Source organism: Crocodylus siamensis, chromosome 2 (genome assembly GCF_052110815.1).
Source record: "Crocodylus siamensis isolate JL-2025a chromosome 2, ASM5211081v1, whole genome shotgun sequence".
Lineage (NCBI taxonomy): Eukaryota > Metazoa > Chordata > Crocodylia > Crocodylidae > Crocodylus > Crocodylus siamensis.
The window spans coordinates 68,714,295-68,735,633 of NC_143396.1; the positions used below are offsets into that span (position 1 = coordinate 68,714,295).

Consider the following 21,339-nt stretch of genomic DNA (forward strand, 5'->3'; position numbering starts at 1 on the left):
GCATAAAAAAACACTCCCCCTCCAGTCTTCAATAAAGTATCTCCACCACAACACTTAAACAGGCAGAGTTCTTCATACAGAACTGAAATGGAACATAAGAATATTACTATGGGATTCCCTGAACAGCCTATACAGCGGTAACTGAATCCCAACTGTTAATTAGCTCAGCAGTGCAACTGCACGCTAACTGCCTCTTCCTTTTTCTACTATTTTCCTCCTCAGGCAAATTTTTAAAAGAAAGCATATCCTTCTAGGCCTAAAAACTACGAGACATCCTTACTTCTCATGGTGAAATATGATTAACAACATGCTCATGAGTGCATGTATCAGCATAGCTTGTGCCCAGATATTTTTAGCAAGTCATTGAGCTGTTTTTTTAACAAATGAAATGGATTATATCTTCACTTAGAATAAGCTTTTATAGTTGACTTCAACAGAAGAGCTAAACTTGTACTGAGAACATTTTGAAAATCCCATGTTAAATATCAACAAAATACATTTTAAGATAAACAGCAAAGACAAGTTTGTAAAGCGTCAGTGAACCAATTTCAATGGAAGTTGAGAGCTCCACGCTTTGCAGGATAAAACCCTAAATTAATATCTGCTGATTCTATGCAAGTGCTGATGTATCTCACCCAAATGTTGATTATATTAGACGCAATCCTACATTTAACAATCATGTCAGTTTGACATTACAACCATATTTACCTGTATTTCTTTCATGCAAAGGAGACAGAGGCTGTCCAACACTTTCACTGAGTTCTTTATCATCTGTAAGAGCTTGCGATGTTGCTCTAGCTTCAGAATCCAGCAACATTTGGTTCTCACAAAGACTAATGTCTGCAAAGTCACCAGGCAATTCACAATCTTCAAAGTCTGTGCTGAGGTGGTGCAGAGGAGAATCTTGTGCAGACACTGGAAATGCACCTTCCAAAACCAAGGGAGAACCCGGAGGGGACAAGGAGGAAAGGGAGGATCTGGAAGAGAGTGATGTCACAGATTTGGGAGGCTCAGTCAATTTTGGTGCATGGCCCGCTGCTGAAGATCCGGAAGAGTTACTGTAACCCAATCTTCCGTGGGAATTCACTACCTCATTTTCATGAATAGTAGTAATAGGCCCAGAAGGAATGTAGCCACCTTTTTCTTGCAATATGAAGTCAAGTTTATACTGATAGTCCAAATCTGTTATTTGATCACCTTGATTGTAATAGAGATCCATGGAGCTGAGGGAGTTTAGTGACCCCCTGCTGGATGTGTTCAAAGAGCCCCGGCTGGATGCCAAGGATCCAAGACTGCTCCCTGAAGACACTGATAATGTACTAGCTGAAAGGCTGCAAAGAAAGCAAAAAAGAACCACTATGTAACTAAACTACTAAAGACTTGACAATCATTATTTAACCATAAAGACAGATGTGATGAATTGGGACCTGTTCTGAAATAGTTTATGAATACTATATGTAGTCCTGGTTATCAAGGTATTGTCTGCATTACTATATAACTTTAGCTTAGTAGGAGTCTGCCTGGAAAAGAAAGGCTCAAAATAGCCAGGTCTCAACACTTAGAAGTTGTTATAGCTCAAAACCAGAACTATTAGCACTGATGATTTTACCACCGTTGACAGCCAACCTGCAAAACTGCTTTTGACCCGGTCAAAAAATCCTGATGAAAAACAGAATTCTGGGAAGATTAAAAAAAGACTCTCTGGACAGAGAGAATATTTTTTGCAGAAAGCAGATGGAGATACAAGATACTGCCTAGGCCTCAGAAGAATTTCAGTCTGCCTAGGTCACCAACACAAGGAGGTAAAGGCTTTAAGTAGAGTAAGAGATGCACATAGCTTTTAAAAGCTTTTTCTCAGAAAGCTTTATTCCTAGCTCTAAGAAAGCGGTGCTCAACCTCCAGCTTGCAAGGCCATGTCATCCAGCCCATGGATCTCCACATGCGTCTGTAAATTTGGCAGCAGGAACAGCGGTGGCAGTGTAATTTCTAAGCCTAAGGGGAGCCCTGTGGGCTGGATAATGTAATCCTGCATGCTAGATCACATTGGCACATGGTGCGGCCAGTATGCAGGGCTCAATCCACGGCTAGATCTGGTGCACAGGGGTTGGGCTGTGTAAGAGAGATTGGGCTGGCACATGCACCCAGGCTGGTACACTGAATCTCACCCATAGACTGACAACATGCTGGATCAAGCACATGGACTGACCCTGCTCACAGGGTCAGCCCACACCACTAATCTGGTCCAGCGCTGGAAGGTTAAGCACGACAACTCTAAGATAACATTTTTGTTTTAAGAAAACTATCTGATTATTGAATATTTATGTCATTGCCCACAGCCCCTTGAAACACACTTCAAGCATTAGACAGACTTGTCAGATAAAACATGGTGAATATGACAGGCACAGTAACCCAGGATCTCACCAATGACTCAGAGAATGTTAAGACTACCCTGGGACAGGTAAAAGGACAAAGCTTGACACCTGGGGGGATGCACCCAGAAAGACCACAAGAGACAAAGTTGTGACATGAGGTATTTAAATTTTAAGTCCCATCAAGGCAACAAAGATGTTTCATTCCCATCAAGGCAATGAATATGTACAGTGACCAACACGCTGTCATCATAATAAAGTGAATAATAATAGATTATAATGAAGTCAGACTTTTAAAACAATAAGCAACAGGGCAGACTGTTACTGATGTTAAACTGCATTGGAATGAACATTATAAAAAAAAGTAATTTAGTAACTATTGTGAAAAAATACAATCATAACAACCTTTACATTCCCACTGATGCCGCTGTGTATGTAATGAATCTCTCTAGTTAGCATGGAGAATTAAAGTTATAATTCATGCAGCCAAGCTTCTGGATAAACTCAGACTTAAAAACAAAGGGTATTTTTCTCATTAGGAAAGAGGCCATTCTGGAGACATCTCATGTATTAAAGATTGTTCTGAACATTTTTTAATCTAAATAGAAAGATGCCTTCCCCACCCCCCCTTGCTTAATTACAAAACCTGCTTAGAAACATCTATCCTTTTGCACTTACTGAAACTATCCAGCTAGAGTAGATTTGCACAGAGTCACAATGCTTGAAGCCATTGCACTTACATTTTCTTGGAACAAATATCAAATGAATTTGTTTCAGCTTCCAGCTAGCAGAAAATCTAAGAATGAAGTTCAAATGTATTTAGGTCTGCTGGACTGCAACTGAAAATATATCTTTACTTTTAAACATAATAAACAAAATTCAGCCTCACCTTTTAAGTTGTGAATGCAAGTAAGTGGTTAATTTTGTAGTTTCCTCAAGTTTTTGTACCAGTTCTTTTCTTCTTTCTTCTAATTTCAACCTGTTAAAGAGAACTATATTTAAACATAAACAACATTACAAAATTTATGAGAGGTTAAGTGAATATGAAATAATATTTTATAGATTACAGGTTGCTCTAGATGAGCTTCCAAAGCTCACCCAAAAAACCTTTTAATTATTATAGCTACTTATCTTAGTCAATAATGTCAGATGTCTCTCCTCCATTTTTTTTGCTATATTTTAATTTTTCAATGTTTTCTACAGTTTTTACCCATAAACTTCTCTTGCCATTCTCTCCTCAGGCAATGCTAATCATTTACTAACATTTTGTGTTGCTTTTTAAAGATGGATTCTCATCAAGGAGGTACAATATTTCTAATTTCCAACAGTGACAAAGAAAAGGGTAGGGAAAAACAAAAGAAACGCACACAAAGTCTTTTGTGTCTCTTACTGAGGTTGTACACTCTGCTGAAAAGAGTTGGTTCTACTTCTGATTTATCTCTAGAAATTCAATTTATTATGTAATTCAGTCCTTAGAAATGAATCTGATTAATTTGATTCCATACTAGATGTTAATTTACTGAACACTAACATGAATTTTGAATCAACTCTATAGACAAATCTTAAAGATTTCAGACATAAACCATTAGAAACTAACACAAATTGACAGTGCAAACTATCATGGGAACTGACAAAAAACAAAAACCGATCAGAAACAATTTTCTTATCTCCCAAATGTTTCCAAGATTTAAAAAAAGTTTAGAATTTATATTAAGATCAACCCAACCATATTCCAAATTTTTCATAAAGAATGCAAGACCTTGCGCCACGGTGGGCAAAATACAGCCCACGAGGCCATTCTATCCAGCCTGCAGGGCCCCTAAAAAATTAAAAAAATTAATATTTATCTACCTGTGGTTCCTGCCAAAAATGACAGGAACCAAGGGCAGTAGGACCCAGGGGAAGCCCAGCAGGCTACCTCTCCCTCCCCTTCCAGCCACACAGCTCCATCCCTGTCCTGCCTGGCTCAGCAATGGCCAGGACACTCAGTAGCTGAACTCGCTAGGACAGAATGGTGGATGGAGCTATGAATGCTCCAGTGGACCAGAGGCTTCGCTGCAGGGCTCTGAGTAGTGCTTTCACTTTGACACCAGGTGGCACTGCTCTGATCCCCGTCTAACATGAAATGACCTCAGTGTTTCTGCTTTTTATAGGCAGTTTAATTTTATGGACTTCAAGAACATGCATTTTTTTGGACCGTCTGTAAAAAAAAAGGTAAAGAACAGTTGGGCATCCCTAAATACCACTCTCCCATACACTTGGTAAGTGCCCAAACCATCAGGTTCAAGGGCCATCTGGGACGACTATCTTTAAACCTCCTGTCTGAGTTATTCTATTTCCTATAAAGTGGTTTTCACATTCCTGCAGAGTTTGGGGTTTGAGAAGTCAACACTTTCTAATGAAAAACTAGAAAAATACCCAACCAGCCCTTGCACGGATTAAATTCAACATCATGTAAATTAGAAAACCAAAGATTTGCATAATTCTGTAAGACATGTAATATTTATATTTTAGGTGTTTCCAATAAGTGGATATCAGCCACTTCTTAATGTTTTATATTTGATCAATTAATTTATTGATGTTATTTCTTCTACTTCAAAACTTTGACTTTGTTGATCTTTTTGAAGTCTTCTTTTAATACTCCTAGAAAATATTTTATATTCTCAAAAACAACCACGGTTTGAGCAAAGATGGTAAACAAATCCTCAAGTCCAAAGTGGAGACACAGATGTAATATTCTTTTAAATGACAAAGTGTAGAATCTTGGCTTTAATTACGCCAGTGGAAATTTTGCCACTGACATCAGTGAGAATCAGTATTTCACCCAAAGTCTTTCCTGAGGAAAATAAAATAACTTGATTGAAATAAAAGACTTTCTTTGTTTTAAGACCAGACTTTAGACCTTAGGGTTTCTGTATGCTATATTTCATATTAAATATATAATGCAGAAAGACAACAAGAAGTTTTTGTTTTAGAGCTATGTTCTTTCTGTCCAAGGATTTCTGGTAACTCTAATTACTTAAAGCTTGATAGTCAAGTTGAAACAGAAGAAAAGCAAACAGCACTAGATGACTTGATCCTAACTAAAAGACTGGTATCTGTAGATATTTTGACAATATACATTTTCTTATTATTAAAGTGCAAGTGTTAAGTAATTACGTGCATATTTGAAACACCTGGGTAAGTCATTCATTTTTTAACCTTATCATCTGTGGGTTACTTACATTAGTTTTAATTTCTGCAAATGTACAGCTAGATGAAATCATTGTGAGAAGACTTAAAATATTAACAAGAAACATATTTTGACCTAGAATCTTGGCTGGTGTGAACTAGTACAGCTCTAAGGAAGTTAGAAGAAATTATACCAGTTGAGAGCAGCCAAGGTCATGACCTCTGGTGAGAGGGTACAGTGACCAAAAATGTTCAGTGTATTTTAAAGGAATTAAACTCTCAATCATCAGAGGAGCCTCTAAAAAATTAGAGAACTTGTCTTTAACCAGAATACTAATGGCAATTAAGTGCTTCACTCCCAGCAAAATCAATGGAGGTTAGTTACCTAAAACCTTTAAAAGCCTGATCCTTAGAGTTTCCTACAACACTGAAGAGATACTAAAGTCCTGTCAGTCATTCTTCAAGATGAAAGGATTCTTCCTTCATGAAAAAAAAAATGCTCTACTTGAATTAGTGATGCATCAAAATGCACCATGCACCTTCTTCTCTCAACACGATCCACTATTTTGTTTATGGATATGGTTATTTATGACAAGAAAAATAAGGGAACCATTTGGGAACGAACAGCAAAAAAAACCACAGAGGAAAATTTCCTGCTTATTCATTAAATCATTGCTTCCTTAAAGACCAAAAGGTCTGTGATTACTCACAGTGTTTTGTCTGAGGTCAAAAAAATAAAGGAAACTGGTATAGATGGAAAGCAGGGGAGAAGAGGCAGCAGATGGCCCTCTCAACAAAGCCACAATTAGGGAAAATGGAGTGCTATTTCTGCGTGACCACGTGGGAGTCTCCTTACAGAAATCACATCTGTGATTGTCTTTAACCTCCGATAAATTACGATCCCACTTTTGTAAACTGACACTCAGTACAATTTCACCTGCCCACTCAAAAATATCCCTAGGCTTCACTGAGATACATATGAGTATGCTACAAATCTTCTGTTTTCCCCCCTTTCCCCTATTATTCATGTCACACACTGATAGGATCTGCTGCTTTCTAAGGTGTTGCTTCATTGCAGCAGTCAGTGAAAACATTCATTTGAACCAGACAAGCTTAAGGTATTCACTGAACATTATAAAATAAGATGTTGATGCAGCAACAGTGGCAGCGTAGCAGGATCAAATAGGTATTGTGGACTGGCATCACTCACAAACATTGTAGGCAGCATCTTTTCACCTTCAGGAAATAACATTCTGAGGATCCATCTAAGACATTAATTAAAAAATAAAAACTAGCATACTTCAGGAATTGTTTCACCCTTAGAGCCTTGTTGCAAAATTTAGAGGACCTGTGTCAGCAGGAGTCACAGAAAAGGATAGGATTTGCGTAAAATGACCTTATATACTTTGGAGCCAGGGGATTTAGTTATATTATCATAAAAGTTACAGGGCAAGATTCATTACAATGTTCAAGCAAGCATAAACCACCCTAATCTTCATGTACCACCTGCTGGTCAATTGGCAGATTAGGATACCAGAACTTCTGGCACTTTCAGAAAAGCAAGAGTATTCTGCCTTTCTAATTGGAAAGACAGGTTGCTCTAGAAACAAATGTAAGTGGAAGAGTTTGAAGAGATGCATCTTCCTCCGAATGAGACAGAATACTTGGTAACTAGCTGCTCCAATGAAAGCAGGAGTCATACACAGGGGGAGTTCAGAGGGGATGCACTAGTGTGGTCATACCCCTTTTGGACCACACTGTGGGAGCAGCAGCTGGGGACTTTCTTTAAGTTCCCGAATCAGGTACGAATTCCACTCCCCTTCCTTCCCCTCCATGCTCAACAACAAGTCTCCTCACTCTCATCCCCCCTCACCCACCTGCCACTGCCTCTGCCATCTCTGGCTCACTCAGGGGTCAGGGGAGCTCCAGAGCCACTCCTGCCCTGCTCCAACCAGGCTACATGGGGACCAGACGCAGCTGGGAACAGCAACAGTGGTGTCAGTAGGCAGGTCCCTTCTCCCTGCCTGAACCCCAGGTGTTTCCTGCCAGTCCACGAGCAGGCTCAGGGAAGCAAAACCTGCCTGCCACCACAACCACTGCCATCGTCCCCAACTAAGTCCAGCTCCCTGCAGAGCCTGGATAGAGCTGGGCAGGAGCATTTCTAGAGTTTCTCTCTTGCCCTCAGGTCTGCCAGGGGCAGTAGATGAGGAAAGGGAAAATGGGATGGAAAGGGATGTGCCACTGAGCATAGGCGGGAGAGGGGAAAGGGGGCTTGTGCCAGAGGAGGTGGGTGGTATTTTTACCTGATTTAGAGATTTTTAAAAAGGCCCCAGATGTTACTCCTGAAATATGGTCTGCCTGTTTCCAGTGGGGTGGGGGCAAAGCTGGAAGCCCCAGTCACTCCTCTTGCACTGTCTTTTACAAAATCATGGCTCCACCCATAGTAGGGTTGCAATGATAGAGATCTGGGGGGTTGATACTGATAGCCGATTTTTAAGGACGCATATCAGCTGATACCAATCTGATTTCTGATACAGGTGTGTACAGCTGGTAAGTCTGTTGTGGTGAAAGGGGAGTGGGGAGGGAAGGGGTATGGGAGGGTTGATCAATGCTCCTCACAGGGAGAGAGGGAGTGAGGCTGGGGCAGGTGCGGGGTGTGCGGGCGTGGAACGGAGCCACAGGGCAGGTGGGCATGGGATGGGAGCCACGGCTTGTCTGGGGGGCATGGCTCCTGCTGCTGCTCCTGTCACTTGTCCAGGAGGGCACGGGGGGGGGAGGGGTACGTGCCCCTGGATCTGTGCAGGGCGAGGCAGGGCAGGGTGCAGCTGTGGGCTGGGGCCAGGGGCCATCCTGTGCTGTGGTCAGGGCGGGCAGTGGTGGTGCTGGAGGGGCCTACAGGGGGGCTGCACTGACCTCAAATTTCACCACAGCCCCCTCCCAGTAATGCTGCCACCCACCCTGAGTGCAGGTCCCTGGCCCCTGCCCACAGCTGCAGCCTGCCATGCACCAATCTGGGGGCACCCTCCCCTCCATGCCCTCCTGGACAAACAGCAAGAGCAGTTGCGGGAGTCGCCAGATGAGCAGGAGAGCCGCTGGATGAGCTGCGCGCAGCAGTGAGATCCCCCCACAACCCGCAGCTCCATCCCACGCCTGCCCCAGCTGGGCATCGCCCAACTCCAGCCTCATCCCTACTCTCTCCCTTACCATGGAGGGTGTTGATCTGAGCCCCCCCCGCCCCCCATGTCCCTTCCCTCCCCCATCCCTTTCTACCACAACAGATTTACCAGCTGCACACAGTTCTCCACACTGCTGGGCTGTGCTTCTCACTGCTTGTGTGCTGCACTGCAGCTGTGCACATGCACGGGCATTTATTGGCCAAATTATCAGCCACTTCAGGCCGATTTCTGATATAGTCAGTTTTCTTTTTGTTGGTGCACCTCTAGCCCATAGTCATGGAAAATGTTGCTGTTAACTATCTTCTTGACAACAGTATAGAACTAGCTTGTTACACTCTTGTTATATTCACCTGAATTAAGAATCTGCATCAAAATACATGCACAGACAGTGTTAAACAAATATTCAGACCCTAAAAAAATCAAGTGCTAAATCAGACCACAGAAACAACAATTCATTTCTTACTTACATTAAGCCTAATTATCACATCCTTGGACTTAAAGTTTCAAATTTTATTATAAATGTGATTTTGTGGTGATCTGTTATTCTCTGTTCTTTGATTAACGGATGCTAAAAGGGACCATATATCCATGGTAATTCTGACATTACTAACACAGCTGGCTATTTTCTTCCTTGAAAATTTAATTTAATTAAAACACAGCCCTACGTCCACAAGACATTTGCCATCTTTGGACCCATGATTCAAGAATTATTCTTGAGAAAGTATCAAAACAAACACACTAGATGCACTTGCTTCCTTCTGGTGTAATCCCACTCTACTCTGTTCTATCCAATTAGCCCTGTTTCCCTCTGGCAACCTCCTCCAACAAATCTCCCTACAGCCTGTCCACAAACCCAGCACCGTTTCTTGCCAAGGGCAGATTTCTGAATGCAGCACAAACAGTACATCTACATGTATCCAAAGCACTGCCAGAGATGCTCCCTGCTCGAACAGATACAGCAAAGCCATCTGGGGGGCCCCCTCCTGTGGATGCTCTTAAGCTCTCTTTCCCTTCACTGCTGCATTTTCAGGTTTGGCAAGCTCAGATGGTAGACATCACTGGCAGCACTGAGGACATTATATATACTGCACTCAGACAGCCTTTGCCTGCTCACACCACTGCTGGGTTGCAAAAATCTGTCTTAAATTATTAGTAATTATGGGGTAGGGCTTAGCCCCACTAGGGTGGGGTCAGTTCCCTTCCCAAGACGGTTTTAATATTTCAAGCCCTCAAATGAAAACGTCTTATTGAAGCAAACAAAGAAAAAGTTATGAGACTACTGAAAATACTTCTTCCTAAGGGTTCAGATAATTGCCCACTTGCTTCTCTGGATAGTTTAAAGAAAACTCAATTTAACAGGCTGCAATAAGATGATATTAAACCTTGCTTAATGCACACTTTGCAAATATGCAGTTTTCCAGAATTTGCATATAAAAGTGGGAAGTGTCCTACTCACCAGTGATTTAGGGCTCCCACTGCAACCAACAGAAGTTTTGCCATTCATTTTAATGGGAGCAGGATCACAGTCCTGACTTCATTATTTCTATCAAGTCTCATACACTATATTTCCTACTGCATACACTCATATATTTTGTGTGTAAGCTGCAATATATTTAATGTGCTAGAAATGATTGTAAATAAATTTAACTTCAAAACAATTGTAAATGTAATGTTTTGTGAAGCAGTTTCCATTAATTTTCTCAAGCTCATTAGCCAGCAAAATTCAGTGCATTGCAGTGGGCATCTTAGTCACTAGTGTGAATCAGGGAGACTGCAGCAATTATTCTCTTCTTCTGGGCTAAAAGCAATAAACTTTTGCATTTTTTGTGTAATGAAACCCACAGTGAAGGGTTTCAGATGTTGCAACCATCAAGATAAATCAGAGTTCAAATAACCGGAGTTCAAATACTTTACAGCTATTATCGGCAAGCAGTGAATGATGTTGCCCTCCTGACAGTTGGTGGACATTCCTTAGTTATTTAACATCTGTCACAGGCATTTTCATGCTGCTAACAAATGCAGAGCAACTGATATTGCAGAGCACATACAGGGTGTATGTGCTCTGTCACAGGACAGAAGGGTCCTTTGTGTTACTGCCCAGTAGACTGATAATAAATTTAATTAAGATCTACACAGAACAGTTATTGAAGAAAAAAGGCCCATCAAAGCATAGTTCAGACTCTGCAATGAGTACAAAGGTTAAACTGCAGAAAGGAGTGCTTACCATAAGCAAAAGATGAAAACTTACCTCTCAGCAAGTGCTTGACTGGGTGTACTTTTTACAGACAACAGCTCTTCTTCCAGCCTCTTTCTTTCCGCTTCCAGGTGCTCTAGTTCATCTTGAGTGCGTTTCCGTGGGGTGACAAACTGGAGTTCCTTTAAGAGTTCTTCCTTTTCATTAATCAGCATCAGCTTTTCCTTTTCAATATCCAGTGCCCCAGGCCAGGCTTCACTCTCTAACTTAGACAGCTCAATCTTTAAGTTTGCCATGCTAAAATAAAATACAAAAGGTATATGAGCTCAGAATAAGTGAATAGCTCCAAAGAATTTGGAATGTAAAAAGGAGGAGAATATTTGGAACTGTCAAGACAGGTGAGCTGTGTATAGAATTTGCATGAAAACTGAAAGTTATGTTTAGAATTAATTTGGTTTCCTAAGAACACAGGGCCTGTTATCCTGGATCAGACCAGTGAGCCATTTACTCTGGTGTCCTGTCTCTCTCAGAGATGCTTCAGAAAAAGGTACAAGAAACCCCACTCCGTCCCCATATAGAGAGGTTTCTTCCAAATCCCAGGTGGTTAATGCCTAGCTTATGCCCTTAAGCACAATTAATTATGCCCCTTCTATAGATTTGCCTTTGTTCATCTATAGATGCACACTAAAACCAATAGTGTTATGCACTGAAAGCATTTTTCCTGCTGTCCAAAAACTGACTTGCAATTCAATTAACCACCTGAATGTTTGAATAAAGTGATGATCAGTCTGGTGACACTATGGAAGCACCTGGCTTTGCTCCTGAATAGACAATAGAGCCAAGAGAGTCATCCAGTTACCCTAACCTGCTGGAGACTAGCTGCACTGCGGAAAGAGCACACTTGGCCTCTGTGAGAGAATGAGCATGACAGCTGGGCACAAATCCTAGTGGCAAGCATACAAGTGTGAATCTGAAAGGAGGAAGCATACCTCAATAAGCCGGGTGCAAATGGAAGGTACTAAGACCATGCCCAGCAGAAGGGAAAGGAGATCACTAATTTACAACACCAATGCTTGCCAAAGATGCTACAGGGAAAGGTTGGAAGATGCAAACATTCTGTTTCTTTGCAGAACAGATATGTTATTATTTAGAGACCATGGCCCTACATTATCTTGCCCTTGTGACATGATCCTGACTAGGAAGAACTAAATCTAGTCATTCACTCTCCATAACCATTCTGTCCTTGACCTTTCTGCTGAGACTCAGGCAAATTAGTAGCTTGCGTTTTGTGATATGGACATCTAGTCTGCTGGGAACTACACAGACCAAAAAATCCACATCACAAGGGCCACATAACTACTGGATGGAAATTTAGTCATTTTCAGTTGCTGCCAACCTAAGCTGGATTTGAAGTGGCCTTTGAGTTCATAAAAGGTTCTTCTATACAACCCATCCCATAACAATCCCCTGAGCCATTCACAGTACCTCTTCTCTTTTAGACTGGGAGAAGGACAGAGAAAGGAAAGGTCAAAAGTGAAACATGTTCCAAAATAACTCAGGCAAGAGCCAGTGATTTAATACTTTTAAGGTTTTTGTCATTGTTAAATATGTATGGGTCAGACACACACAGCTGGTGTAAGTCAATGTGACTTCAAAGTCAATGACTCTAGCCAGTGGTTCTGGCCTGAGCAATATTTCACAGGCACACAGCGCACAGCTGATATTCACAATCTTTCTGCAATCATAATAAATTCAATATCAGCTGGTCATTTAGCTTCAACCTCAAAAACTATAAACAACTGCCTCAAAGTACTGGAAAATTAATAGTCAAAATGCTAAATAAGCATGATATTATTAGCTTCATTAATCACAGAAGACAAAGGCTGGAAGGAGAAAAGAGGTTCTCAGAAAGCTATCCGCCCCATTACTTAATTTAGAAGTTGGAGGGGAAAAACTCGGTTGAATCACAAAGAAACCCCAGAGATTGCTTCCCCTTCCAAATATCTGTAAAACAGCAACTTTAAAAAGCCTGCAAACACTCAGTAGCATGCTTTACACAATGACAATGTAACCTACTTGGTAAACAATAATTTAATCTTCAACATGACAGTTACCAAATAGTCAAAGAGAGGGGAAAAATAAATTGTTTAAACCCTTTTTGCAGCTGTCCATATACAATTTATATTGAACACTCTTTTGAAAAGAACGTAAGGGAGGAAGGGCTTGGAGAAGAACCAGCTGGATGGCTTCAAATTAATAATGGCATGCAGACTTTCATCTCCAAGTCATTGGTTCAAATCAAACTAACTTTGTATGCCACTGTCTGCTGTTGCTTTCTCAGATGGAGACAGCTATCTGTCATCATAAACTGACATCCTTGTTTGCAGTCTCATCAGAGGTGAAAAGGACTAAACAGACAAGAAAACTGAATTTGTCTCACTCTTTGAGACTATCTCCACATAACAAGCACAAGACACATTGGTGAGGTTCACCATACTGTAGCATTCTCACTGTGCTCTACCTCTTCTCTTTGCATAAAGATTTCAGCCCCTACGAGCACTGCCATTCAAGTACTTTTTAAAAACGTCTATCTGCTTTGGTTGAGCCAATAAAGCTGATTTTTAGAAGTAATATTTGAGCCTGCCCCAAGAATTTGCTACTTTTGCTGTTAAAGACTACATCCCACCTATTTGAGAGATTTTCTATGTTAAGTGATATTAAAGGATCAAAAACATTACTTTTACATTATCATGAAATGCATTAAAAGACTAAAATATTTTTTCAGACCCTTTCCAAACTAGGAAATCCATTTTAAAGGGGTTTTTGTTTTTTGTTGTTGTTTTGTTTTTTAATTTCCCTTGGTTCTTTTAAATACATGAAAAGTTAAATTCACACATTTGCCACTTCAGAAAAGAGGGTCATAATAATAATCATTATAAAGTAATAAGTATGTCAACAGGAACTGACATGGGAGATACTGTGATATAATTACACACTGAGGTTTATGGGCAAAGTGGTACCTTTTGTTCATTATTTCAAGACATGAACATTTTATTAAAGCCATTCTCAAGGCAATGATGAAAACAGTATGTTCCATCCCTTTAAAAAAAGTCTTTATGTGCACCTGGCAGGGAAGTCTCACACTCTCTATTAGAGCTGAAAAGAATATAAGGTATTGGTTTAATCCCAGACAAAACTCCATTAAGATACAGGTTAAACAGAGAGATTAGTTTAATTAAAACAACATTATTAAAAGGTTAAGTTAAGGTTTCAGAAACAACATTACCTCCAGCCCAAATTCCAGCTCATCATCCATGCATGACACAGGGAAAGGAAGAGTATTATGTATTCTCTAGAATGTGCTCCACAGAGATATGGGACTAGTGCAACCATTTCCCCTTTAGCCCTATTTTATTCTTGATCAAAGTTAATGGGCATTTTTACATGTGTTCCTGATGTGGTGCCAGGCGCTTTTAATTAGCAAGCTGCACTAATTAAAAGCACTCGTGCATCACATGTACCAGTGGTGCAGCACGTCCCCACGCTGAGAAAATGGCAGCGGGGCACACTGAACTAAGGCAGATTGAACATTTTTTATTTCAAAGTGCACCGCTGCCATTTTCTTAGTGCGGAGATGCACTGTGTCGCTAATACATGTGATGTGCGAGGCTGCCAAAGCGCCTCAATTTACGTGCTCTGGCAGGCTCAACTGAGTCTGCTCTGATGTAGTGGATTTTCAGAGTGTTGGAGCAGGCTCCCTGCATGTGTGTAAGTGCACACAGTGACAAAGCAGAATTGTACTGCTACAGGATCATGCAGATGTAAGTCACGGCATGGAGTGCTCTGGAGCAGAAGCTCCATCTACACTTTCTACGTAAGGTACGCTTCTCCTTAGTCAATAGTTCTGGCCTCTGTTAATAGAGATAAGACATAACATGATGGAAACATCATAACATCCTGACATCAATACATGCCTCAAATGGAGGCTGGTCTGTGGTTTTATCAATGGCTACTATGGAAAAAGTGAGCTACTTCTCCATCTAAAATACTACATGGCATCTGACATAATTCACTTTTATAAACCACAACCAAAATCATGTAAAATAGATACCAAAGAAAAAACAAAAGTCCTGGTTCTCTTTGTTGATTGCATTCATAAACAGTAAAATAAAGTTCTGTGGTTCATACTGAAACCATAAATGATATACAGTTGTTTCCCAGCAAGACTAATAGCTGCTACTTTATTGGCAGTGTCTGGATATTGATTTAGTCATAATAAAAAGTTGTTTGCTAATCCTCTACCTTTGAAATTTTTTTTTTAACATAAAAACATTATGTTTGTACATCTAGTCTTGAAATACCTCTCTTCCCAAATTACAATAACTGTTCATATCTGACTGACATGCATTTACAATGCCAAAGGTATTTTTGCTACTTTTTTGTCAGGGAATCTCTGTGTTGCACAAAGTAAAAATGTCGATCTGTGATATTATTCTCATGACCCTCTGATTACAGACACAAAATAGCTAAAATTATAAATTATGTTTCTCATAAAAGCCTGACTGACACACCCAATTTGTTGAAAAGTAACAAATTATAATAGCAAAGAATTCCTGGTGCACTAATTACAGGGGATTTATACACATAAATAGACAAAATCTATCATTAATGCTATGAGAGAAAAATGTTCTTCTGGTACTCCAGAAAAATCACGCACAACGTACAATTCAGCACACTCTCCCCTGTGATATCTGTACACTGGTGGTGTGGCAGCCTTTATTAAAAAGGCATTATTTTTATAAGGGGCCACTGGAGCATTTTATTTGAAAGGCTTTCCACATTTATCAGTTCTGACTGTTTTGATTCCTTTTCCTCTGGGGCAAATCATTAAAAAAAAGCCTCACCCAAAGTGAAAGACAATTATTGAAATTATCCAAGCCCCCAAGGAGGAATTAGTTGAGCCAATCAAAATCTGCATTAGAACTCATCTTAGTAGAGGCAGCTCCATAAAACTACAGAGCCACCTGTGGTCCAGTAAACTAAGTCCATGATTCTGCAGAAGGATTTACATGGAAAAAAAGACCTGCAAGCATCTGGGATGGGAGCTTAACACATCAGTTTACTCCTTTTCCTTAATCCTCTGAACTGCATTCATAGCATTTCATTTCTGCCAATGTCTGTATTTGATTTATAAACATGAACGACTAAATTCATAATAAGAATAAATCAGCATACAAGGATCCTACAGATTTAAGAACAAGGGAACACTGCCTTGAAAAGAATGTATTGACTACAATTCATCCACAGATGGGTCCACTAGATGTCATTGCAAACGCAAGATTCATTAGAGGGCTGTAGAACACATTACTTGCTGAAGCATGTTCCAACTCACAAGCTATATAATTTAACAAAGCAACTAACCCTATTACCTTCTTTTTGCCTCTTCATATTGAAGACTTAGTCTGACCTTTTCAGCTAAATTTGATCTACCCCTCACTCCAATCTGTTGAGAAAAATATCAATCTTATTATATGGTATAAAACGTCATTTAAAAACACATTCACAACACAAAGCAAATGCATGTACTAGAGAAATTACTTACTTAAAACAGAAACATGTAGTTGCAATATGGTTGCCAACTGTTCTTCAATAAGTTCTAGTTAATAAACCACTTAAATTCATGAAGCACAGTGATTTTTTTATTATATTGTTTGTTTTTATTCATTTTCCACTTCAGATGTGCTGCTAGGTCCACATGTAGACCAGGGTGTAAGCAAGTCTCATTCCACTAAAGTCCCACTGCGAACTGGATGAATTCCATCAAGTTCTGACTTCTTACCTTAACTCCACAATTTTGGAAGAAGCCTGTGCAACTGAAAGTAGGACTTCAGTAAAAATTCACCTGCTAATATCAAATATGAAGACACTGCCCAGTCTAGAAATCTTGTATAATCTCTTTCTTACACTTACAGTATAAACTCCAAAGAAAATGTAATGAAAGACAGTGAGGCCAACTCCATCAACTGGAATTAGGAAAATTCAGAAAGTTCTGAAATCCTGTTTTTGAAAATCAGCTTTAAACTTAATCTTTACATAACTATTGCCACAATCTATTTTTAAATGCAAGAGATTGCACAAATAAATCCAAGAAATACGGTCCACTTATAACGTCTGTGCCGTTAGTACACAAGAATTGCTTAGTAAAATCAGATTACATTTGCAATGTAATAATAATAAAAATATCACATGCATCTTAACTTGAAAATCAGGGAGAAAGTAAGGTACCTGAGATTGGGACAGATCATTTATTAACCCCACTGCATGTGTGGAATGACAGCAACAGCCATCGGACTTAAATCCCACAACAGCAGCATTCTGCCATTACTCTCCTCTTTCTACCTTTCCCATAATGAAAAAAAAAAAAACTTACCTCACCAGAAATGTCTGTCTGAGACCCTGCATCCAGCGTCTGTCTAGAGAGAGACAACTGAGAGCTTACAGAGCTAGATCTCAAGTCTGGTTCAGATCTCCCAGTGCTCTGATCCAGGTAGAACCTCTCTCTCAACTTTGCCAGACTCTGCCCAGAAAACAGAAATGTTTCATTGTTGCATTCTTGTTCTTACACTAATACTCCCCATCACAGAGAGTCTAAGATATAGATGCATTCCAAAAATCTTAACGAAGGATAAACATTCTAATTTCAGTTAGTGCTAAATGGGGTATCCTTCCATCCAAATAGATTTATTAATTTCTCTATTTCCTGTAACATGTCTCTCTATTAAAAAGCCGCAATCCATTTCCCAAGCAAAATAGAGTATGCTTGGGGAATGGGCTGCAACTTCCTTAGTGCTTGGAATGGCCCTGGCCCATTTGGGGCACTACTTCAATATGTCATTTTCTCCATATCACTAGACAGCCAAATTAAGAAGTGGGAGAGGCTGAGTTCACTCAACATCACAGAACAAGGCAGTGACAATAGCAAGAATCATGGTCTCATGACTTTCAGTCAAAGTTCAATGATCAGCAGGACCAGATGAAATGAAGGAAAGTTCATAAAACAAAGCCTGTTAGCTTCCAAATGTACGTTTCCCTATATATGACTCTGAAGTCAATCTTTTTCTACTTTAATATTTTTATAAAGAATTGTAGATCCAAGCCAACAGTATAATCATTTCAGAATAAACATGTAAAGAATTCAAATATAAACTTGGACTTGTTTGGGTTTTTTTAATCAGATGGTATCAATATATGCCATAAAAATGCAAAAGATACAAAAGCAACAGAATAAAGCAGATATGTCATTACTGGCAGCATAAAGGACTGCACACACTCTTCACTTTGTGACGAGAAGCAGGTTTTTTCCCCTAGTGGGTCCAAAAAATGACTATTTAGGTTTATGCCAAAACCTCTTTTCAGAAATGGATATAAAGGAAGTTAAGATTCAGGAAGCGAAACTATGGTTTCACTGAAATCAATGGCCACATACTCACTGACTTCATAAAAGGCAAGGATTTAATTCCAGTTTTTAAGTACAAAAATATTTACCACATCTTTATCCATTTTAATTTTTGAAGAGTGAGTTAGAACTCATTCAAATATTGTACTGTGCAGACAGACCCTAAAGTCATGATCCAGACATGCAGGGGCATTCATCATTTTGTGGTGCCCCAAACCGCATGCGGTAAATGTTAAAACATGACCTTCACTGCATTTTCCAGTGTGGGGCCAAAATTTGCCACCGAGATTTCCCAGTAGCAAAAAAACCCCAGCCCCCACCCCACCCTGGGAAAAAAACCAGCACAACACATGCACAAGCATGCGCTGGCACACACAAAAGCCAGGCCATCCACAGCAACGCTTTGGCTGACAGCCAGGCCCCCGTGCTGCTCAACCTATGCCCCTGCTATTCTGGGCCACCAGGTAAGACTGCTGGTGCCAGCACCAATGCTGACCCCAGCCTCCAGCCCTCCCTAGCTGAAGATCCAGGAAGAGCTGGGCAAGGGCAGTTTCCCCGTTGCAGGACAGTTTATCTTACAACAAAGTGCCTGTGCAGGAGCATGCGCTGCAGCAATTTCTGCCACTGCAAGCACAGGCTCTTGCATGTCTGGACCTGGCTTGGCTTATGAGTCTGGCTTTTTATAGCAGAGCCCTCATTCTGTAAAGATGTCCTGTCTGAGCTCAGAGAAGTCATGTGCCTCAATCTCTCTATCTGTAAAATGGCATGATACTCAGCTTTGTAAAATACTTTGAGATCCTTTAATTAAAGACACTATATAACAGTGCAAAGTAGTGAATACACTAAGTATTTTAGGATTCAAAACAATTTAGAGAAACTCCCTCCACAAAATATAAGAATACCTGCATTAAATCTTGTTTTTCTCTCTCTCCTGAGCTTATGGCCTTTCTTATAGACTTCAGCTCACTCAGAATAGCTTTGGCCTCACTTAATTCATACCCACTCTGGCCTCCAGACATTTTTTGGTCAATTCTGTAAAGAGAAATATTATTAATGGTTGACAAAGAGAAATGAGATCTTTGCTGTTCTGTTTTCAGGAGAACTTGCAATTAGAATATTGGAAGAGGTTAGAGATATTTCCCTTGTTAAAGTAACTTGTTAACAGATGTGAAAAGGAAAAAAGGAAAATAAGTTTTCATTAAAATGTTTATAATGGAAGCACTGGTTTATGCATTAAACCCCTCCCCAAAAGTCTTCCCTCCCCCATGAACACACCCCTCAAACCATCTCTCACACTATGTAGTTCCTAGCTACATAGTTTTTGTATACATCAAGCAAGTTTAGGACACTCCTGGCAGCCTTAGCACAGAGAGGACACCAGCAGTGGTTTCACTAATCTGGCAGTAGAGACACCAGAAGCTGTTGGAGCCATGTCTATAGTAAGACTGCTGCTGATGCTAATGCAAGCACAACTGGATTGATGACACCACCAGTAGAATTGTTTTTCCTACTCTCCCCTAGCGCATATAAAGTTTGAGTAGAATGTTAATAATATGTTAACTTCTGAATATTTAGCTGTGGGACAAAAGAAGGCGTGTCTAGAATTTTTTCTGTTAATACATGAGACAAGGATTTCTGTGTGCAATATATTTTATTGAACAAACTGTAAAGCTGACAGAGATAGACAAACTTGTGGCTACCAAGTATACTTTCCCAGGACCATCGGCAACGTGTAGGGTGCACATGCACCCTGTGCAAGTGCCAGGTGTGAAACTGGAAGTTTCGCCACTGGGGGACGCCCCTCTCCCCCCGTTGGTGATCTGATGCCCACCCCCGCCCCAGACTTGGGAGGCACCAGTAATAATGTTGCTGTTAATAATAATACCCAGATTCATGTTGTGGTACTTCAGTTAGGCAACACATGCTCATTTGTGTCCTAATTAGAATGCATCAGAGCAGATTCGATTAATCAAGCCTACTCCATGTTTTAATTAAAACGCTCAAGCATCACCTCACCATCACATGCATTAAGCCCTTCTGAATTTTAAAATGGTCACAGGGTATCTAAACATCAAATGAGTTTTAGAGAAAGCGTCCGGAGGCCACTTTACAACATGTGGGAGCTTAATACACATGAGGATGAGCCTTTTAATTAGAGCAGCTGTTTGGGAACCACTCTAATTAAACCCAATCCCCCCCAAAAAAAAAGAAAGAAAGAAAGAAAGAAAGAAAACTTGTCTCAGGGTGTAGACAGATGTAACACTTAGAATATTCTATAAATGCTCTAAACCTCAAGAGTTTACATGGACAGGAGTTTACTTTAGACCAGTTTAAAACATCCTAAAACACTTCAAGAATCACACAGGAAAAAACAAAGTACTATTTTGAGCTGGTCTTCCTCAAACTAATTCAATGTTATGCACAGACACAAAGCACTCCATGTCTCATCAGTCTTCCAGGCATTGCACACTATGCTGCTACTCACCCATCCCAAACCACTGCAGGGCAAGGGGACTGCTCTGGGATGCAACCAAGACTTTTGCCCAAAGATCTACTGCCTACAGCAGTGGCTTTCAACCTGTGGTCATGGACCCATGGGGGTCTGCAGACTTTGTCTAAGGGGTCCATCAAAGATGACTCTGATCAATCAAAAGTATGTGAATACGCACACAATTCAAAGGGGTCCACACCTCCATTTGAATTGTTTTAGGGATCTGCAAATGAAAAGGGTTGAAAACCACTAGCCTACAAAGACTACAGTCTACAAGGACGGGGATGCAGAAAGCCTCTATGTCAGTTTTATTTCCCTGTTAAAGGACCTTGGTGAAGATACCATGCTTATTTTGGGTGGGGGTGAGGTGGCAGCCAGCTTATGGGAGGGGCACTTTGTGGCCTCCTACTTGTGGTTGTGCCTATAACAGTAAATGTCTATCAATTGCTGGGGAGCTGGGAGGGAAGGGGAAGGGACAGGAG

The 21,339-nt window shown here is 40.4% G+C and overlaps 1 protein-coding gene across 1 annotated transcript in view; it reads right to left on the minus strand.

Annotated features, from left to right (window-relative positions):
• The window catches only part of WWC2 (WW and C2 domain containing 2), a 159,113-nt gene that overhangs the window by 42,285 nt on the left and 95,489 nt on the right, over positions 1–21,339 (minus strand). The window contains exons 6-11 of the mRNA XM_090036133.1: positions 19,269–19,398; positions 17,341–17,487; positions 16,340–16,413; positions 10,965–11,207; positions 3,259–3,348; positions 709–1,331 (exon numbers count right to left, since the gene is read on the minus strand). Coding sequence (XP_089892259.1) covers positions 709–1,331; positions 3,259–3,348; positions 10,965–11,207; positions 16,340–16,413; positions 17,341–17,487; positions 19,269–19,398 — 1,307 coding nt within the window. The remainder of the gene's footprint in view (positions 1–708; positions 1,332–3,258; positions 3,349–10,964; positions 11,208–16,339; positions 16,414–17,340; positions 17,488–19,268; positions 19,399–21,339) is intronic.